The 20,563-nt window shown below is 35.8% G+C and overlaps 1 protein-coding gene across 1 annotated transcript in view; it reads right to left on the bottom strand.

Moving 5' to 3' along the window:
* CUL1 (cullin 1) overlaps positions 1-20,563 on the bottom strand; it is a 36,325-nt gene that overhangs the window by 12,848 nt on the left and 2,914 nt on the right. Inside the window, exons 2-11 of the mRNA XM_003204676.4 lie at positions 13,815-13,989; positions 12,615-12,782; positions 11,505-11,555; positions 10,289-10,379; positions 9,149-9,312; positions 6,166-6,328; positions 5,327-5,457; positions 1,803-1,910; positions 1,609-1,715; positions 411-459 (exon numbers count right to left, since the gene is read on the bottom strand). Coding sequence (XP_003204724.1) covers positions 411-459; positions 1,609-1,715; positions 1,803-1,910; positions 5,327-5,457; positions 6,166-6,328; positions 9,149-9,312; positions 10,289-10,379; positions 11,505-11,555; positions 12,615-12,782; positions 13,815-13,989 — 1,207 coding nt within the window. The remainder of the gene's footprint in view (positions 1-410; positions 460-1,608; positions 1,716-1,802; positions 1,911-5,326; positions 5,458-6,165; positions 6,329-9,148; positions 9,313-10,288; positions 10,380-11,504; positions 11,556-12,614; positions 12,783-13,814; positions 13,990-20,563) is intronic.

Raw genomic sequence — 20,563 nt, forward strand, 5'->3', positions numbered from 1 at the left:
CAGGTCAAATCTGGACGCAGTTTGAGGCTTTTTTTGTGTGACTTCTTAAAAAAAATTGATACAGTTTAAAATGCATTAACTGTCTATTCCAAATCAACAGTCTAATTTATTCAAAATCTACATAGCCACAAGCATTATATAATAAGAACATATTGCAGAAACTATGTATAGACATATACATATAAAAAACCTGAAGTTAGCAGAAATTGCCCCTATCACTTTAAATACACTAAGTAATTTGTATTAAAATAAATACAACTAGTCTCACAGATATGAGGATTATTACTGAAAAGCTACTGAAATCAAGCATACGGAGGAAAAGGTTTGATCTCATCTGACTTATAACTGACAAATATTACTGACTTGTCAGAACTTAAACTGAAAAGAACAGATATTTACAGATATCTTACCACTTGATTAAGTGTATCTTCCAATTCTGCTTCTTCTGGATTCTTTGAGCTGCAATGAAAGAAGTGCATGTTTTTTTTCTATGATTCTCCAAATTGCTATATGAAACCAACTTGAAGAAGTATAAGGAAATTTATTTCACAAATAAATACAAATTGAATAATTTGGAGACCAAAGACTCTTAAGCGAAAACGGCGCAGTGTACTGAGTATTTTTGTCTTTATTTCACACAACACACATACACAAGCATATAAAGTATGTGATTCTGAAACAGTAGGTAGAACTCTTGTACCGTGAACTGCTTGGGACTTCCTGGTAGTCTGATACTTCTCAGGATTTCTGGTCTTAGATATCTTTTTCTTTCTGCTTTCTTATCTGCTGCTAGATGCTACCTTCACTTCTTATCAAAGGTAATACTGAGAGAACTGCTCAGAGAGATGTGTCTTGACTGGGTGACAGCTAATTTGGCATCACACTGTTTTCCTCCGCATCATGCTTACACATCAGGTATACCTTATATATCAGGTACATCTGTACACCATAGAAGGGAAAAATCAATCCTTTTCAGGAGGAAAAAAGAGATAGGAGATAGGAAGGGGAAAAAAGAGTAACTTTTCCTGGTTTTATTTCCCAACCTCCCTACCAAAAAGAGCTAGCAAACACGTCAGTGACAAAACTGACGTAAATCCAGCATGAACTGGACTGACATCAACTCACTTTATAAGCTGCTTAATCATTTGAAGCCAGACGATAATTAAATTATGAATCGATGATAAATCAGGAAAGTTTTTGTCTTCAATTTCTGCCCAGATGGAAGGATATACAAAGAAAATGACAGGAGGAAAGCAAAAGCTTTAATGGAAAAGGAGAATGTGCATCTTTTCCTCATGACACACACATATACTATAACTCAAATTTCAGAAAAAGAAAATAACATCTAGAACAAAAAACCCCTAGAACTTAAAAAAAAAAATTGAGCTTATATTACTACAAGAAAAAGTACTACTACTTCTGCTATTCCCCCTCCCCACTTCTTTAAGAAGTGAAATTATCTGTAGGATATTCCCCACTGATTTTTATTTTTCATTTTTAAAATCAGAATTTGGTATAATTAAGTTTTCTTGAAATGCTTTCAAAGGCACAGAATAAAACTTCTAAACCCTTTTAAAACAAAAGCCAATCTGGAACAATATGTCTTACCTTTTCTTCAGTAAAGAATCGCAGTATCGTGCCAGCAGCTCTGGGGATTTACTGGATGATTGAGCCATTTTTGTCACTGCATTATTATTTATAAATCGACCACAAGCCTATAAATCACAAAAGACAGTGAAATTTTTGGGAAGCGAAACTCTAAGGATAGAAAATGGTTACCGTGCTTCAACACATATACTTACTTTGTCTAGTGCAGCCACAAAACCGGCATCATTGTTGAATGCTGACATGACTAAAGCATTGTATTTCTTATGGACATCCAGCACTGTCTGTACATACATTTTTGGATCCTGTAATAAAAAGAGATTACTTTCTCCTTCCTCCAAAATAGAGTTATTCCCTGGCAAAACTTTCACGGTGAAAATGTACAGTGTGTTAGCAGTTTACTAATATCATTAATAATATCTTTGACATGGTCTCCCCATAACATCCTTCTTGACAGATTGGAATGATATGGAATTTGATGGGTAGACTGTTAGATGGATGAGGAACTAGGTGCAAGACCACACCCAGACAGCAGTGGTCAATGCCTTTATCTCTGGAGATCAGTGACAAATGTCCCTCAGGGGTCAGTACTGCGATTGCTGCTCTTTAATATCTTCCTCAGTGACACTGACAGTGGGACTGAGTGCACCCTCAGCAAACAAACTGTGTCCAGGAGGGCCATAAATATGAGCCAAAGGATGGAATACCTCCCCTATGAGGACAGGCTGAGAGAGTTGGAACTGTTCAGCCTGGAGAACAGAAGGCTCTGGGGAGAACAGACAGCAGCCTTTCAGTATCTATAGATGGGCTATAAGAAGGAAGGGGACAGATTCTTTAGCAAGGTCTGCAGTCATAAGATAAGGGGAAATGGTTTCAGACTAGAACAGATGAGATTTAGATTGGATATAAGGAAAAACATTTTTACAGTAAGAGTGGTGAAGCACTGGAACAGGCTTCCCCACAGAAGCTCTGGAAGCCCTGAACTTGAGGACATTTAAGGCTAGATGAGACTCTGAGAAATCTGATCTAGCTGTAGATCTCTCTGTTCATTGCAGGGGATTTGGACTAGATGAGCTTTAAGGGTACCCTCCAATTCAGAAGATTCTATGAATCCATATCTGACTAAGTATGAGTAAGCATTACATACTGTTGGTACTAGTATCTATCCAGACTAGTCTACACTCTCCTGTTGGACCGACATTACTGGAAGTTTTCATAACAGCAACTAATAATAAAACCAAAATCACTTATTCAGTCAGACGTGGCCAAAAATATGAGCTTTATTCCGATCAGACCTGAGAGATCCAGGCAATTATAAATTGGCAACTGTTATAAGAAATGACTGAAAAACATCTCTGTGCCAAGAATGTAACAATGTATTGCCAATACATACAATTCAGTACTGAGATCTCAACCATCACTGACTTAAAAATTACCAACACAACACATAATGGTAGCCAATTAGTAAGCATGAAACTTATGGCACCCATAGTGCAAGTCCTGCGTGCAATTATTAACCTCTGTATCTGCATGAAGATGTAGTGGTCAGTAGAAACCGTGAAAGGCAACTAGAACACCAAACAGCAGCTACTTTACACGAGTCTAAAAAGGCTAGAGATCTTAGTAGATATGAACTTTCAAAACAGGTACGATCAAAGTTAAAATATCAGGAGGATGAGTGAAAAGACGAGAGTTTGCAAAACACATTTTAAAACTAAAAGGCACTCGATGAAAGTAATAGCAGACAGGTTTAAAACAGATAATATATATATTAATACATGTAAAGTAGTGAACTTCTGTAATCTGCTGCCTCAGTAGACCTCTGGAAACACGTAATATAACCAGGACCAAAAATAGATAAACTCATGGACAGCAGGTCCATGAACAAAATGAATGTGCATTAAGTGCTCCTGTTAAATCTCTACCATAAGAATTCCAGAGGCTATGAACAAATGGCAGAAGATGGGCAAGGTTTTATCAGGATCCTGAAGAACATTTTCTGTTGCCACTAAGTTCAGATACAGATTATGCAGACTGCAAAGCTAAGGTTTTACTTGAGATAGAGAACTGAGATTACTGAATAACTTGTGGGCAAGAAATTGAAGAGAACTAGAGTACATTTGAAGAGCAGTCTCCTGATTATGACACCAGAAAAGATAACCTAAGGCACTAGAAGCAGTATTCATCTGACTGAAGAGTGGTCTAATCAATATAGATAATTGAGTTTAGAACACAACTCATTCTGCAGTAAAAATCTAAAACAGGTCACATGAGTTGAGCTGGTATGGCTGTTTCATCTCCACTTACTACAGAAAAGCTGAGAGACGTTTGCTCAGCTGACTGTCTGTTTGGACACAGTGCAGAAACTGAAGTTAAAATCAATCTTATCTACACGTGGTAGAGGACTTACAAAGCAGTGATGAAAAAAGAGACACAGCAGAGTATAGGATACTGGAAGAAGTGGCAAGATGCTTCTCCAGGAAAATCAGTCAGAGATAGAGTTGTGAAAATATACAAGAATAACACACAAAAAAGAGAAAAGGAACAAGGGAGAGATAAAGAACATAATTAACAAACAAGAAAGCATTGTGATCAGAAAGAGTTTAAGTGGATGGAGTTGAAGGAATAAATATAGATCTCAGGTTTCCTTTCTCTCAAAGATGAGCTAATTCCAATAAAAAGGAGCTTTCACTTTTCTATGAACTTCAAGGTCCAGGTATAAAGAAACTTGAGAATGATAACCCATGGATGGATGCATAACTATGGAACATGGTTGATTTCTAAATTTAAGGTGACATCTTTGAACGAAACAGAATATTCCAGAAATTACTTTATGATTCAGAAAACCTCAATATTGTTAAAAGGCTACATACTTACAGTTACAGAAGTTAACAGATGAACTTCAGACATGTAAAACATGTTCATCTGAAAGCATTATTTTTTACTGCTGTCAACAAGCCATTACAGGCTATTGTTTCAATGTTTAGTAGCACCATTCTAATCTAAGCACTATTACTACAGCTATTTCAGCAGTATCTGACACCAATTACAGATTGAAATGAAATCTGTCAGAAGCAAAATTTCACCCTGCTTTAAATTGAATATAAACCTTTGGTAAATTTTCATCTTCATCTTGCTTTGTCTTATTCTATTTCTATTGCTTATTTTCTATAAGAAGTGTCACACTGTCTACATTCAAAAAGGTTAACAATAGTTTTAAACAACTTTTTAATTCTGCTGAGATTCAACCCCAAACCCTCCTTCTTCCCCTTACCATTCATAATGTTTTTGCAAATAGAATGCAAAAAGAATAAGGCAATTCATCAAAATACTAAAAACAGAACTTCTTCAAACAGTCTCATTCAAACCACAATACTGAGATAAGATAGAAATGAAATAAAATACAAAATGCTTCTTATACCATGGACTTCAAATCATAATTGTAGTGTAGGACGTCATACTTGCACAGCCAGCTGTATGAGGAGCATGAAGTCCTGACAGATAGCCAAAACTCGTAAGGAAAAGAAACCTCAGAAATAAGAAAACAACAACGATATGGCTGTTGTTTTGAGCCTACTACGAATGTGTGAGAATTGTCTAGTCCTCACAAATTGAATGACCAAAAAGGAAAACACAAGGATTGGAAATCTGAATTTGAAGAGGGTTATTGATATAAACTTGAAGCAATCATGTACAGACATATCTTTATGGGAATACTTGCATTTAGAGCTGCTTCGCCACATTTCTCAATTGCAGCTAGACCCTGATTATGAATGTGAGTTTCCAACAGCTTTTTCAGCTCTCCAAGGCCATCCTGGATTCGAGATACAAGGTTATACATACGTCCCAGGTCTGAAAAATAAGGGAAGCCGGTATCTTATCTGTATTACCTATGACTCCAATTTGTCATTTAAAAATTGCCAATATGAGTTAAACAATCAATACCAGTGAAAATATACATTCAATTTCTATGGTAAAAAGTAAGAAAAGTTCAAACAAATTATTTAGTATACTAAGTCTTTCCACTGACCTTGAAAGCTAAGACAAATTCAATAGAAAAAATCTGTTAAATATTAAAACGTTTTACCTTTACATTCCTACATGCCAAAAAAGAAAAAAAATATTTCATTTACAGAAATATGGCTACTTCTGATTATTCTAGTTTTCATACACGTATTATTTAAAAATAGAATTAAAATCCTCTTATTTTTATGAAGTTTTGAATTAATATCATGAATTAAGACTTTAATTAGTGTTACTGCTGGCTGTGCCAGAAATACAAGATTCTCCAGCTGACCACCATCCTATAAAATTTAACGTGAACAGGACAGCTTTTAAGAGATATGTAAATATAGAAAAGGCAACAAGTACTTCAACTTGTGGCAGCAATGGTGGAAATGATAAGAAATGCAAGGCAAACTGGGACACTGATAACACGTTTGGCAGATACACTTCTTAATCTGACCAAAAAAAAAAAAAATCACATTTAGCCATCAATAGGATTTGTGATATTCACAGAGAGGAACTTTAAGCCTAAAAGCAATGTCTGGATTGGCGTACCTTCATTTTTATCAGCATCCAATAAATTCTGAAACTCTGTATGAAATATCTCCAGGTGTTTTTCAATAAGTACTTGCTCACACTTTCGTGCTAATTCATCTTGTGTGCTCTCATGGAGATACACTTGAACCCTACGTTGCTCCTCAAGAAGGCGAGCCTCAGCCTACAGGAGAGAAAGATAAACATGAAACCTGTATGAAAAATCTAGTAGCAGAAAACCTGTATATTAAGTAAACTCATCTAAAAAACAAACAAAAACCGAACATCTCAACTAATTCTTATGGTCCACCTTAACAGTCATTTCTCTGGGATTCATGATGTGACTTCTGCCATACACATATGGAATCAATGTCAATGCTGATGATTAACGTTTTATACTGCTGAAACAGGCAAAGAACTGGAGAAAAGTTGTTTTTCCTTGTCCTTCTGGACAACAAGTTTTCAAATGAAGATCTGTTGCCAAAAAGAGAAAGCTGGCTGCATAGTATGCTTGCAGTTTCGGCATCAGAAAGCTCTCCACTACAGAGCTAGCACTTGTTTAAAACAAACATGAACAAGTTCTGTGCTTGCACAAAACTGCAGTTTAACAGTATAACCATTACAAACTTAATTGAAAGTTCTCATATACATTCTCACACAGGAAAGCTTCCCAATAACCCAGAATCACTTAAATTCTACCTATCTTTAATTTAGCTTATCTTCCTGGCGAACCAAAATTCTAAAACCACTTGGGGAATTACTTTATTCTAAAATGTAAAACTGGAATTGTTTATGTAATAATTGTTATACAACAATATCATATTATTTAAATCAATAATTTCAACACGATGCTATCTCCAGTTAGAATTCAATACATAGACTTTCAGTGAGAAAGTAAGGTATACTGATAGCATGCATTATTAAAATGCCCAAACAACAACAACAACAAAAAGAGAATACAAAATTATAGGACACTTTTGGGAAAGTAAAAAACATGTTAAGAATTCCTGGTGTAAAATAAAGCTGAGGGATAAGCCCATCTGAATTTTAAGTTAATAGTTCTGATAACTTGCATAAACTCTCTTAACCTCTCCAGTAGAGAACACAGACCAGAAAAATCAGTCAAGACTTTTAGCCTCAATAATTCCCCTTTCCCTAAGGTCACATCCCTTAGATTGTATCATTTAGGAAGATGTAAAAAGCTCTGATCGCATTTACTGTAAAGTCTAATACGTACCTTGTTCAGTTTAATTAATTAAATCCCATTTTTAAATCCCAGATCAGTTAGAAGGAGATGCTAAGACAGCAAAAACAAGCTACATATATAGTTTTACTACACACACACACACACTGGCTGTATATGCACACATACAGACATACATTCTATATAGTCAGAGACTACACACTTCTTTGCTGAAGGCTTTCCCTGTCTTCTAACAGCTTTCTATACATTCTGAGCTTCGAGCAAAGCAAATTGCTCCTCTGTGTTTTTGGAAGTTTTTAAGGTTCAGTTACTATTAAATTCATTCTGCTTGTCACTAATCCCTAGCTCTTGAAATAGCAACGACCTTCAGACAGCTTTTTACTGTGCTGAGGAATCCTGCATGAGCCATTCATTTGCATTATGAATAGCTGAAATTCCCTTGTTCTATCTATACATGCAACTACGTAAGATAGATAGTAGAGGATGGAAGTAAAGAAAGTGAAGGGGAAAACGCAAATGAATTTAACAAGAATGTAAATATAGATATGCCAGGGAAAAACTGATTCTGAATAACTATTCAGAAACTAATGCACTTAAAACTGGATTCATTTTACAGCAGTATTTCTAGTACTTTTCCTCAAAAACTCTTTTTTATTTTCCTTCTGTAAATCATTAACTGAGGAGATGTACTAAGAAAAAAAAAGACACCTGCGTAGATTGCTCTGAAAGCAATGCCTCCTATTTATTTCCATGGAAACTAGAACAGCTATGTGAAGCATAACAACACTACCTGACAGAGCATTTTCTCAGCAACAAAGCACTTTTTCAACACAGTCACCACCATTAGTTATGCCTTTTCACCTGTGGTGAACAAGAGGAAGAGACCCACTGTCACTGCTGCCTCTACTAAAACGCACCACCCACCACCTCACTGTACTGACATTCACTCTTTGGGCTCCAAAAACATTCTGCAAGCATCAATGAATGTTAATGGGCACATTTTTTTCCACATGGAGGAATTCAATTTCACACACTTCCATGTCAGATGCCATTTTGTCTGACTGCCCCACTACAGCCAGGCAACAAAATGTAATGGAATACTGGCAGGAAGGGTCAATCTGCATCAACATCTGCCTCTGATATCACAGGCCAACATAAAATAAGAGGCATTACTTTCAGAGCAGCCTTTATATACATATAACATTTGTCTAATATGGAACACAATCTATTTATTTTAAATTCAGCCAATAACCAGGCAAGAAATAGTACTGTTTATCCAGCTTACTTTTAATCACCTTGTCTGGGATCCCCCAAACCAGAGACATTAACAATTTAAATCCTGCCTCTGATGATTAGAATTAATACGTAAGGTTCAGTACCTGAAAATATTCTAAAAGAAAGAATGTAATCAATGATCTAATTCCTGTGTGGAGGTCAGCTTACTCAGGAAGAGATTTCAATAATGTGCTAGCACACAAGTTCCTCGCACAAGAACAGCAAGTTTGCAGGTCTGAAGCAAATGGTTAGTCTGATGTCAAATTCTGAAGCATAACAAAAATGTGTGTCTAACACCCTCTTCTGGTTTGCCCACTAAGAAATTTTCAAACATTCATTGTGCTTACTGAAACTCACTCAGGAGACAAACTTCAGAACAGGTTAAAAGGAAAACACAGATGCAAATCACCTCACGGAACAAAGAGCTGATTGATTTTGCCTCTATAAAATAACTGTCGTTTTAAGAAACCGATAATAAAAGTCAAGAATTTTTATTATTTTACCTCTGCACAGAAAATAACCTACCTTCTTCATGTACTCTGTGACTGGGTTCTGTTGTAAGAATTCAGTACTTTCTCGTGTATAAAATCTCTCTGTGTCAGCAAGAAACTGAGATTCAAAGGATTCTTTATAGACAGTTAGTGTAGGTCCTTTCGCAAATGCATCATCTTCATTCAGCCCCAGTTCCACTACAAAAGTGAGCAAACAGTGATAAGACTATCTTTTATGAAGTAGTCTCTTGCAAATACCTTCCAGTACCTGAAGGGGGTTTACAGCAAAGTCGGAGACAGACTTTTTATAAGGGCATGTAGCAACAGAACAAGGTGAAATGGCTTTAAACTGGAAGAGGGCAAATTTAGACTAGATATTAGGAAGAAATTCTTTACTGTGTGGGTGGTGAGACTCTGCAACAGGTTGCCCAGGGATGATGTGGATGCCCCCTTCCTGGAAGCATTCAAGGCCAGGCTGGACGGGGCTTTGGGCAACCTGGTCTAGTGGGAGGTGTCCCTGCCTGTATCAGGAGGGTTGGAAATAGGTGATATTAAATGTTCCTTCCAACCCAAACCATTCTATGATTCCATGAAGTAAACAGGTCACCCCCCCTCTAACTTAAATGAAGGTAATCAACTGTGACAACATCAGCAGTGTAAGTTGTTACTCATATAAACTGTACTTCCTGAGACAACAGATTATAGGAAATGATAAACTTCACATTCACAAAACCTGGTTAAAACTACCCTTCCATATTTCCCCTCTTAGAGTTACAGGCTATGAGCAAATATATTTTTAGTAATTAAACTGATAATTAATCTGCAAGGCAAAACTCTCAACTTTATGTAAATGGAAAAAAAATGAACACTCCATCAACTATCATATTTTTACCTTTCTAGTTTTTTCTCCTACAAAACTGATTAATAAGCAATCAGTGCTCTTGTCTATCAATTCTCTTTTCAATCTTGACAAATACTTTATTATTAACTGTAATTGTGTGTCCAGCATCTCTACATACATAAAAAGAAACTGATAGTAAAACAAACATAGTTATATCAAAAGCATCTACTGGACATCCAAGGACGTGACAGCCTACTTCTGAGTTCTGATAAGGTTATTATTCTAACTTTTCAAAAAAAGAAAATAATAAAACTTTAAAGGAGTCTCATTTACCATAAGATTGTACAACTCCACTGATCAGCCTTGTATTGATAGTTTCACCATTTCTTTCCTTTTCAATCAACTTCAATACAGCATTCGTTACCTTAGGGAACAGAGAATAAAAGCAAGTCAACAACAGAGAAAACTCTGACAGGTCATGAACAAGATTTAATCAGGAATGCATTCCTATATTCAAGACAAATTAAGCCCTTTAAGAACAAAATTTAAAGACACCTGAACATAAAATTTCTACAAACATTACTGCCAATATGCTACAGCTCTAAGCTCTACGATGTGACTATACTACAATTAGTCATGAGCCAAAAAAGAGCATGAATATGCTCCCTTTATTTCAGTTTTTCCATTCTTAAAAAAGCTTTAAGTACCCAAATGAAACTTCTGAATGTTTTATACCTGAAAAAAAAAAAAAAAAACCTTTGCAAGAGCAGAACTTCAACACCTTTATGCAAAGAAAGCTACTGACCACGCTGATGAGTGAAGTGGTGTAACTACTTTTCTTCAACTGAAATCTAATTTGTACTTAAAATACTGTCTTTTAATCATGAAGTATTGGTAAATAGAAGTGAAATATAAATAAATACAATATTTCATTGTGATGTAACTTGTTGTTTTGTATTGATCTGATAAACTAATTCAATATATTTGGTTGACCTGAATTTTCCAGGCATCAGTATAAATTAAAAGGTTTACAGTAATACAAAAAGAAATAAAAAAATCCAGGCCTGTCACTTATCTGTTTTTTTGTTTTTTTTTTTCACTGAATCTTGACATTTTCCAATTTTAATACATCACTGTCAGCATGTACTCCTGTGTGTCCTGGAAACATTTAAGTACTGGAATTTCAGGCTTCATAAATGCTTTAGAAGTTTATATTGGTTAAAAAATAACAATACAAAAGGGAAATTACATGCCTAACTGTCATTCACACAATGAATATATCTGCAGAATGCCCAGTGTCCTCTAAGCAAAGAGAGAACACAATGGGTTCAATATGAAAGTACAACCATTAGGAAAAAAAAAAGTTCAAGACAAAGTTAATTCCTTCAAAACAATTAAATTTTTAACATCACAAAAAAGCACCAAAAATATCTATTTTTATACCTATACCTATATTTTTTAGGGCTTTTTCTGCACCCCAAATTCTCCCTGGAACAGTTATAAAATTAATCCTCTAAAATAATGCTACAATTATATAATCTATATGTACCTGCTTATTTAATGGCCTGAATAAGCAGTCTCTCCAGGTCACCAAGGCAAGCTGAAAGTAAGGGAAGGGAGATGAAAAATGGAATAAAAAAGTACTTATACACACATGCATGCACATATACACACAGTAACTTCTAAGGAAAGCTGATACAGTATGCAAAACACTCCAAATTTTTATGATTAAGTTGTGGTGCACTTATTTATCATTCAATAAAACAGATTTACTACAAAATCACCATCTATTTTGTTACTAATTCCTCCTATGGGGTTCCTTTTTCTGACTGAGAGTGATCTCCCACCAACTCTGAAAAATAATGAACTTTGCCACTTTGACAATAGACAGCTTTTTCTATTGAGAATATTCACGCTGGCACAATCCCTTAGCATGGGACTAGTGAAAGGAAGAACAACTGACAGGCGGTTAAATAAGGATAAAAACTGATATTCTATCCAACACCAAATTATTTTAGTGAAGCAATAAAATAACATCTCTTTCCTAGCGCATCACCAGCAAGGACAATCCTTATCCTTTATGTTTTTCCTTTTTTTTTTCTTTTTTTTCTTTTTTAATTTAAATTAATTTACATTTGGGGAAAAAAAAAATTATCAATATCAAATCAATTTTCCAGCCTGTTACTGCAGTCAACACTGGGCTTGTGTCCTAGCAGCTTGGATGCTAGAGATCTGAAGTGTGTGCTGAAGCAAACAGAAAAGAACTGCAGATCGTTCCTTGTTCTCTATTTGAAGCACTTGACTGAATTGTAAGTGGAAAAATGAGTCCACACAGATGCACTCATTTAACAGTACATACAGCAAGTATTCAAGTCAGCTTGTGACAATCTAATATTGGTAGTCTCTGTGGGTACAAAGGGGATTGAACATCTCATGAAACATTTACAAATATTCTGAGTTGGTGGGGGAGAAGGGAAGGGTGTTCTAAGAGGACACTGAAAGGAGTCAAACTTCTTTCAGCAAACTGTATAATGATGCCCACTTTAAAACTTCTGTGAACTTCCTACAAACACTAAATTTCCAGGAGCAATGGTAATACAAATATAACAAATGCCAGCAGACAGAAGGAGCAAATCACTCACTTCCAAAAGTGACCTACCGAATAAATTTCATATATTCCTTTACGACCTTCATCACACTCACGACGAACCCAGTGTCGATTGAGGTAGGCACATATCCCATTGAGTACTTTGCTTGAAAACCTATAATCTTCCCACTGTTGAGTGTAGAATTTCAACACACTTTCATCCATCAAATCCTCACCATCCTAAAAAAAAAAAGTTCGCCAGTAGTGCAGGGTAATCTTAAAGTGCTAAAGACATGTACAGGTGTACAATATATCTACATTAAGCAATAATTTATAAGGAACAATAAGGGTTAATGAATATATTCTTGCAATAATGAAACACAAAACAAAAATGGGTCTTCCTAAACAAAGAAAAAATAGATAAATAAAAATAACACACAGAAAATCACCCACAAAAGAAAAGCAAAGGCAAAACTGCAGGAGACTCTACTTCCTACAAGAGAGCAAGACAGATCTGTACTGGAAACAGACAGCTAGACTGATGAGCGTGATCTGTAAAATGTACCAAGACAAAATATTCAAAAAAATAACCTCTTCACCCATTCCTACTGCTTCTACTTGGGTGGCTGAAACAAATGAGTGTAGATGTATAAGGTCTTCTATAGAAATTTGTCAGGTAATAAATGGAAACAGTTTGAATGATCATGGCAATAGAACAGGAATGCATCCCGGATAAAACTGGGAGCCAACTTTCTGTCTTATAATTGATTTACACAGCTGACTCCAATAATTCTTTTATTGTTGCTCAAAATTAAAATCCTAGAAGTTAAAACCTTAATATTGAACACCTCAAAAATAACTAGAAATTGCTCTCTGCTTTGTAAAAGCAGCCTTATTAGTAGTTCGCAAATTAGTGTCTAACATCAGACATTTTCAACATTACAGGCAACCATCCCCTCAGGATTACTAACGTGCTAGTTAACTGATTAGAAAGTCTGGCTATAGTTGTTCAAGTTACAAGACAGCTTCAGTTGGCATTAGATTTTACTTCAACAACACACATACACAACTCCTTTGCAGGATTAGGAAAAAAAAGCTCATGCCAAGGTAGATCCTACAATACCTTCTAATGGTTAACAGAATAACAGAGATAAAACAAATTTAAGTTAATTCAATTTACCTGTGATGACTGCATACAGTTCTAATTTTGCAGGTATGAGTTTTCTCCTCAACTCGGCCCATCTTACTACAAATACCAATCCACTATCTTACCTTGAGGAGATTCGTCAAGTAGTTCTTCAGGAATTCTTTTAGCCGTTTGTACAATTCCAAACCCACAAACTGAGCACCTCCAGGTGTTTGACCTTTTTTTGATTTAGAAGGAGGTACTCCAGCTCCTCGTGCTTGATTAGACTGGTGTACACTAGTACAGTAGTTATAAACATGACTAACAAGGAAGTTAAGGAATATCTGTGTGAGTATAAGCTATTAAGAATACAATTTAAAAAAAGTTAATTTCAAGAAGCTGTTTTCATATGGTCATAAATGACCTAACCATAATACATTACAAGACACATTAACCAATGGAAAACAAAAACAAAGCTAGAAAAAAATAATTTTAAGCAGAATTACCTGTAGCAGAATGTGCAGAACACTGCAGAGTTCATAGCAAATACTGAATAAAACACTGAATTTGCATAATGCTCTACTTAACAAGACCACCAGGAAAACAAAGCAGTACAGTTTGTTAACATTATTCCAAAGTAGTAAGTGGAAATCACATTGTTTGAAACACTTCATGCAAGTAAGCAAAGTGGAAGAAGCTGCACTCCACAAAAAAAGGAGACTAACACTGAAATTCAACTGGATACGGACTTGGATGCCACAAGAAGTTACTCTGATGACTCACTCAATAAATTATTAGCCAACAATAACAAAGCTGCTAAGCAGTTACACTTCTGTTGAAGTCTGAGGGCAGCTGTCTCTGTGACATCCCTTGTCAGAATAACACTGTAGTAAGTAATCTAGAAGGTCTACAGTTTTAACTTCTGTTTTAACTAACAAGCCAGGCTTTAACCACTAGACAGGCTTTGCCTGTAGTATGTCACACATTAGGAAATTAGTATAGTACTATAGTATAGTATTGCTGAGATTTGATCTTTCCCTTCTGAAAGACTAGCACAGTAAAATGGAAGACATCCGCACCGTTAAAAAAAAACAAACAAGAAAACGAGAAACCTACAATATAAGATGCATTACAGTCATTGTAAGCAACAGACTTGTTTCTAATTTTTAAATAGTAAAACTTAAGCAGAAAAATCTCAGTAAACATCCACTTCTATGCAATTTCCTTTAAAAAAATAGAAAAGAGAATTTTAAACTGAGTTTTCCACTTACAAGTGCACTCTGCATTCTAGGGAAAGAGGTTTGTAGTCTTTTTTGACAAACTTGAAAGGAAAAGTCTGCTAAACTTTCTAAACAAGTGATTTATTTCAGCTCCTAGCTACTTGTTTGTTCAACTTCCCTGGCACTGCCACTACTTTTACCATCTACGCTTCTGTTTCAGAATTCCCCACTGAAGAGAGTAATGTTATACAGTACAATTTTTTCTCTGGATATAAAACTCACTCTTCTCACAAAGAAGAAAAGCAGGGCTTATCTCACTGCTTAACTTCAAAATACGTAAGGTGCTCTGAATTGTATATGGGAAGACCCTTTACAGTGACACAAGGAATTTAGGGCTTTAGGGCTTTGATTCATAAACACCCAGCTGGGAATCTTGCCTCCTCCTTCCCCTAGATCTCCTAAACCAAGCGGCTTTGAGCAAGCCTAAGAATAAAATGACAGTGGGTAATTCTTACAGGTTTGGTAAATACTGCCTGATTAAAATACTTTCTGCTCTTCTCTAACAATAATCCCAACAGCCTTCAGAAAAACAAACAAAAAAAATACAAGAACTGAAGACACAAAACCTTTTTCCAACTCTATACACTTTGCTGTTTACAATCAAAACTTCTTGTAAACACTGAGATAGACTTAGTCTTTTATCCATTTCCATCCAAAGCAATCCCAGAACTGCAGGAAAAAAGAAAGTATCAGTAGAGGCCATCTTTATTCACTATTCCAGCTTGAGTCTTGCTAATCAAAGTGTCCAAAATAACACTTTCCAAGTGCTCTACTTTAGTTGTTCTGCACGTTATGTTGGATTGCTTGTATAAAATGCAGAACTCTGAATATTACACATAAAAGACTGCTCTCTCACACTTTCTTACCCCAGATTTACATTCTTACCAGCTAAACCTAACGACTGACAGAAAGACTCTCAGAGATGTCCACCCCTGCCTTTTGGCAGAGCTTTAGCATAGGGCTGCTATGTGTTCACTGAGCTGAGTATGTGCACTGCCTTGTGCTTGCTCTATCCTGTGCAAAGGAGCTCAGGAGAAACCTTATCACTCCCTACAACTACCAGAAAGGACGTTTTAGCAAACGGGGTCAGCCTCTTGTCCTGTCACTAGTTACCTCAGAAAAGAGGAAATGGCCTCAAGTTGTGCCAGGGGAGGTTCAGGTATGATATTTGGAAAAATTTCTTCTCAGAAGGAGCGGTGGAGTATTGGAACACACTGCCCAGAGAGGTGGTGGAGTCACCATCCCTGGAGGTTTTTAAGAAAATGCAGATGTTGAACTGAGTGACATAGTCGAAAGGTCACAGACATGGGTCCTTCTGACCTTCTGCTTGCAGCAAAGTACCTGTTAGGAAATATTTCTGTGGATATTTTCACGTAGTGATTCTCACATTGTAACAAGGAGAGAAGTTAATTTACCAGTGGCCTGCACTATAGTGAAATTGCACTCCTCCTCAGGCTTCTGGCTGCTAACTTCAAGCTTACACTGGCAAACAAGCAAAGCACCTACAGGATGAACAGATTAATCTCTAACTTCCACCTCACTCTTATGGTGAAAGATTAGATCTACTTATCTAAATTAAAATTTGAGGTGGGAAGATCAAAATGAAGCTTAATTTATACAGCACCGTGTGAATTAAGATGAAAAATCTTTCAGAACTTTATTTTTCCCTAAAGCTCTTTAAAATGTGACACAAGAAGCACCCAGAGACAAAAACTAGTTTTACCACCCTCAGTACAACATACACTGCTTTTGGCAATCCTTACTTTAAAAAGAGCAGGTCAAAAGAACAGTGTTTCCCACAACACTATTCCATAATGAATTTATGGCCCTGTACATCATCGTTCCATTGAAGGAAAACATCTTGACATAACAATGCACCGAGAGCTTCACCTCATCTTTGCTACCTGCTTTTTCAGTAGTACAGGAGTTCACACACACCACCATCACTTTGGGCTGGCGAAGTGACTGCGATTACATTAGCCATTTTCCTTTCCCCACATCACTTGCTGAACAGTTCTAAACTTTCGTCAGCATGGAAAGTGAAACGCACTCAGCAGCACTGCAAACACACCACCAAAACAGAAGCTTGAGAGTGCCATGGCCACCTCTAAACTAACTTCTGCCCCAGAAAAATGCTAAAACACTCCACGCAGGAATTTTTTCCTGAAGAAGCAGGTGCAAGGAGAAATTATAGGAGACAAGTACCAGTTCTGTAAAAACACAACAGGAAAACACCTGGACTTTGTACAGATGGTACAGATAACTCAGTTCCACGAGTTCCTAATTTTAAGTAAACTCAGAAGCTCCATTTGCCTTAAAATGGATTCCCCTTTAAGTGGGGCAGCTGGGTCCCCACAGCTTTTCCATATTGCTGTGAAAAATTAGCATAGCCGCGATAAGTCTTCTTGAGGAACAGATAAATAAAAAATAAAAGGAACTGAAGAGAAAGTAGAAATAGTACAGTACAAAGCTATACAGCAGACAAAAATTACAATAAGGCTTTCAAAAAGGAGGAAGTATGCAACAACAACAAAGCCAAACAACTTCCTAATCAGTTTCTATTGCTGCTTCTAATCTCTTTCATATAAAAATCAATTTTAAGCATAAGTTTGCTATTTTGATTATAATCAACAGCAGCAGTTAGCTATGTGCTGAGTACTCTGTCATTTCAAGGGTACGTCAGGGTAGAATAGATTCAGATTTGGCTACACTCGTCAAAAATTGAATATTTGTTAATTATTCCAAAGCTATGCAAGAATAATGTAAATATAGGAACTTATTGAAACCTTTGACCAAAATATTGTTTCCTATACTCGTAAACCTCCAACAGAAGCAATACAAGTTACTTTTTAAATAGGGAAGTATTTCACATATTTTCTTCAGAAAGATTAAAGTAATTTCAACACAGATGCATCCAACTTTATAACACAACCTCATGTATATCTAAAGTTTCTAAGAGAAGTAGACACATCTACATGACTTAAACTGCTTATTAATCAGATTAAAAAAATTCTGTAAATTTCTGAAATCATGGGGTTGCCAAGATCACATTGCTTTCCAAAATAAGTGCTTTCAACTTGAACTTCAACCTTCTGTGGAGTTGCAATGGAAAAACAAAACAAGGTACCACAAAATAACCAAAGAAAAAACTCACAAAAATAAACACAAAACCAGAAGAGTTAATTCTTTTCAGGGAGCTGTCAGCAAGAGTCTCTTTCTACATGTCTTAAGTTCATTCAGTTACACAAATTTACAGATACCCTACAGAGTTTAAGCAAACCAAAAGGAGGAAGAAAAAGAATCATACATTTCAGTCTTTGTACGACACACTACTGCTTTGTTAAGCCATTCCCATTTTAGTCAGGGAAGGACCGAGGCAGAAAATGAAAGGACCTGCTACAGAATCAGTCATGCATTTACTATGAGAATTCAGGCATAAGACTCTGATACGTTAATGTATGCCTGAGATACTTCCAGCAAAACCTATTTGAAGACTAGCAGGTAACATTTTGTTTCCCTCTGCATGGTATGAGCTCAAGAGAACAGCAGAGAAATACTTAAGTGCAAGGAAAAAAAGGCATTTTCAAACAAATACATATATAAAGTCTACAGTGTTTACTTGAACATGCAAGAACATAACTGAGGCTGTTTTTAAGCTTAAATTTCCTGAATTGACAGAAGTCTGTTTTCTACAGAATATTTTTGGTTACTATAGAAGCAAGTAGAATAGGAAGCAATCAGCATAGAGAAGAAAATTAAAGGAACTGATCACACCAGTATAAACATATTCTGCACTTCTTTCAACCCAAAGCAGCAGTTTTCACAAGAATACCAAAGATCATGTGATTATATCTACATTTCTGCACAAGTAGTAGTAGGTCCTTCAAAAAGCATAAATATATACCATTACTTCTATCTTCACATTCCACACAAGATTAACCGGTAGAAATGCTAACATAAACACTGTATTGAATTTAAATAGGATTAATAGTAGACAGCTGAGGTTGCTTTGATATATCCAGAGTAACCTCCAATCATTTAATATTAAAATGAAAGAATGGCTTTAAATGAAGGAATCTCAAAAGGAACACTTTCTGAGATTTAAGAACTGCATGCCCTAGCAAGCTGGTATCTTCTTCTATGCAGAAAGAGTAACAGCCTGTTCAGAGGAAAAAAAACATACTGTACTGCCTAGTAATATCAGATCCATGTGATCAGTACTTCTGCTTATTAAAAACCTTACTAAAGACAGGATTTCTAGTGAAAGCCCCTAGGACAAGGATTCCAATGGAAGCAATTACAGAGACCTTGGCAAATAGTCGCCAAGGGAATAACATGATGCTGCTTGGGCAGAATGTTTAACTGGTACTGACTATCCACGGGTAAGAACACGTTGAATGTATTTAGGTATTCTATTTTATGAACGGGGAGGTTATCCTAAGTCATCTGGCATTTTTAAAATGTTAATACAATATACCATTATTTAAGGTTTTTCTTTTTGCTAACATCTGAGATGAAATAACTACCTCAAAAGACATATCACAATAACCTTTTTTGATATGCTTACTTATATTTTATATACTTACAATTACTTACATTTAATGCAATGAATAATCAATAACCTATGCTGCAATTCTAGAAATATAGTTAATCTTCTTTACTATTTACCTTTCCTGGATGAAGTTGATGCTTGCCAGGTAATTCTACTCTTGCTTATAACACAGCCTAAGACATTATTGCTGCAGGAGTTACTGGGCTGTTCAGTACTAGAAATAGTCTAATTATCTGGGCAAGAGACAGAAAAGCACCCCAATAAAGCACTTCATTTCAATGGGGGAGGGCCAGGGGGAACACCGTCATCTTCAAGAGCAAGCAGCATTTTAAAGGAATTTTCTTTCTAAATGGAAACTGTACATTCTCAACAGGAAATAAAGAACATGCACAAGAATGTAATTACAGTACAATTCATCCGAAGTTTGTAAGCAATGGTGAACAGATAGGACTGCTGAGGTGCTCTGGCATAGCAAAAGAGAACCACATGAATATGTGCAGTACTAAGAAACATTTGGTAATAGTCTGATCTGACAAAAAAAATCACCTTGAAATCAAAAGCACAAATTAATCTAGATTAGTAAGATTAGGGATGAGGATCTTTTGAACTACCATTAGAAACAAGATTTCTTAGTTCATCTCTCCAGAATTCTCAAATCTAGAAAGCCTTTGGAATAATCCCTGTATTACTTCCACTAGAAAAAAAAAAAGAGAAAAATACCATCTTAAATACAAGCTCTGACCCATACTCAGAGATTGAATTCAGTGTTTCACACAGGAGATTCTCTAAATAAAGAGAATAGACAAGAAATTGGACCTGCATCCTAACAGTCTGAGCTACTCAACTCCTTCTAAGATGCATTTGAAAAAAAAAAAAAAAAAAGCACTACAAAACTTGCACATCTCATTTCAATTCTGGCCCAAAATTTAAATACCTGACAGACGTAAGGGCAGTTGTGCTTACGTGGTTATTCCCGTTGTGAATTAAAGAGATCAAACACATTATTTCAGAAGCAATATCTTGTCCAAATAAATAAATAAATAAAAATAAAACAAATAAATAA

Source organism: Meleagris gallopavo, chromosome 3 (assembly GCF_000146605.3).
Source record: "Meleagris gallopavo isolate NT-WF06-2002-E0010 breed Aviagen turkey brand Nicholas breeding stock chromosome 3, Turkey_5.1, whole genome shotgun sequence".
Classification (NCBI taxonomy): Eukaryota; Metazoa; Chordata; class Aves; order Galliformes; family Phasianidae; genus Meleagris; species Meleagris gallopavo.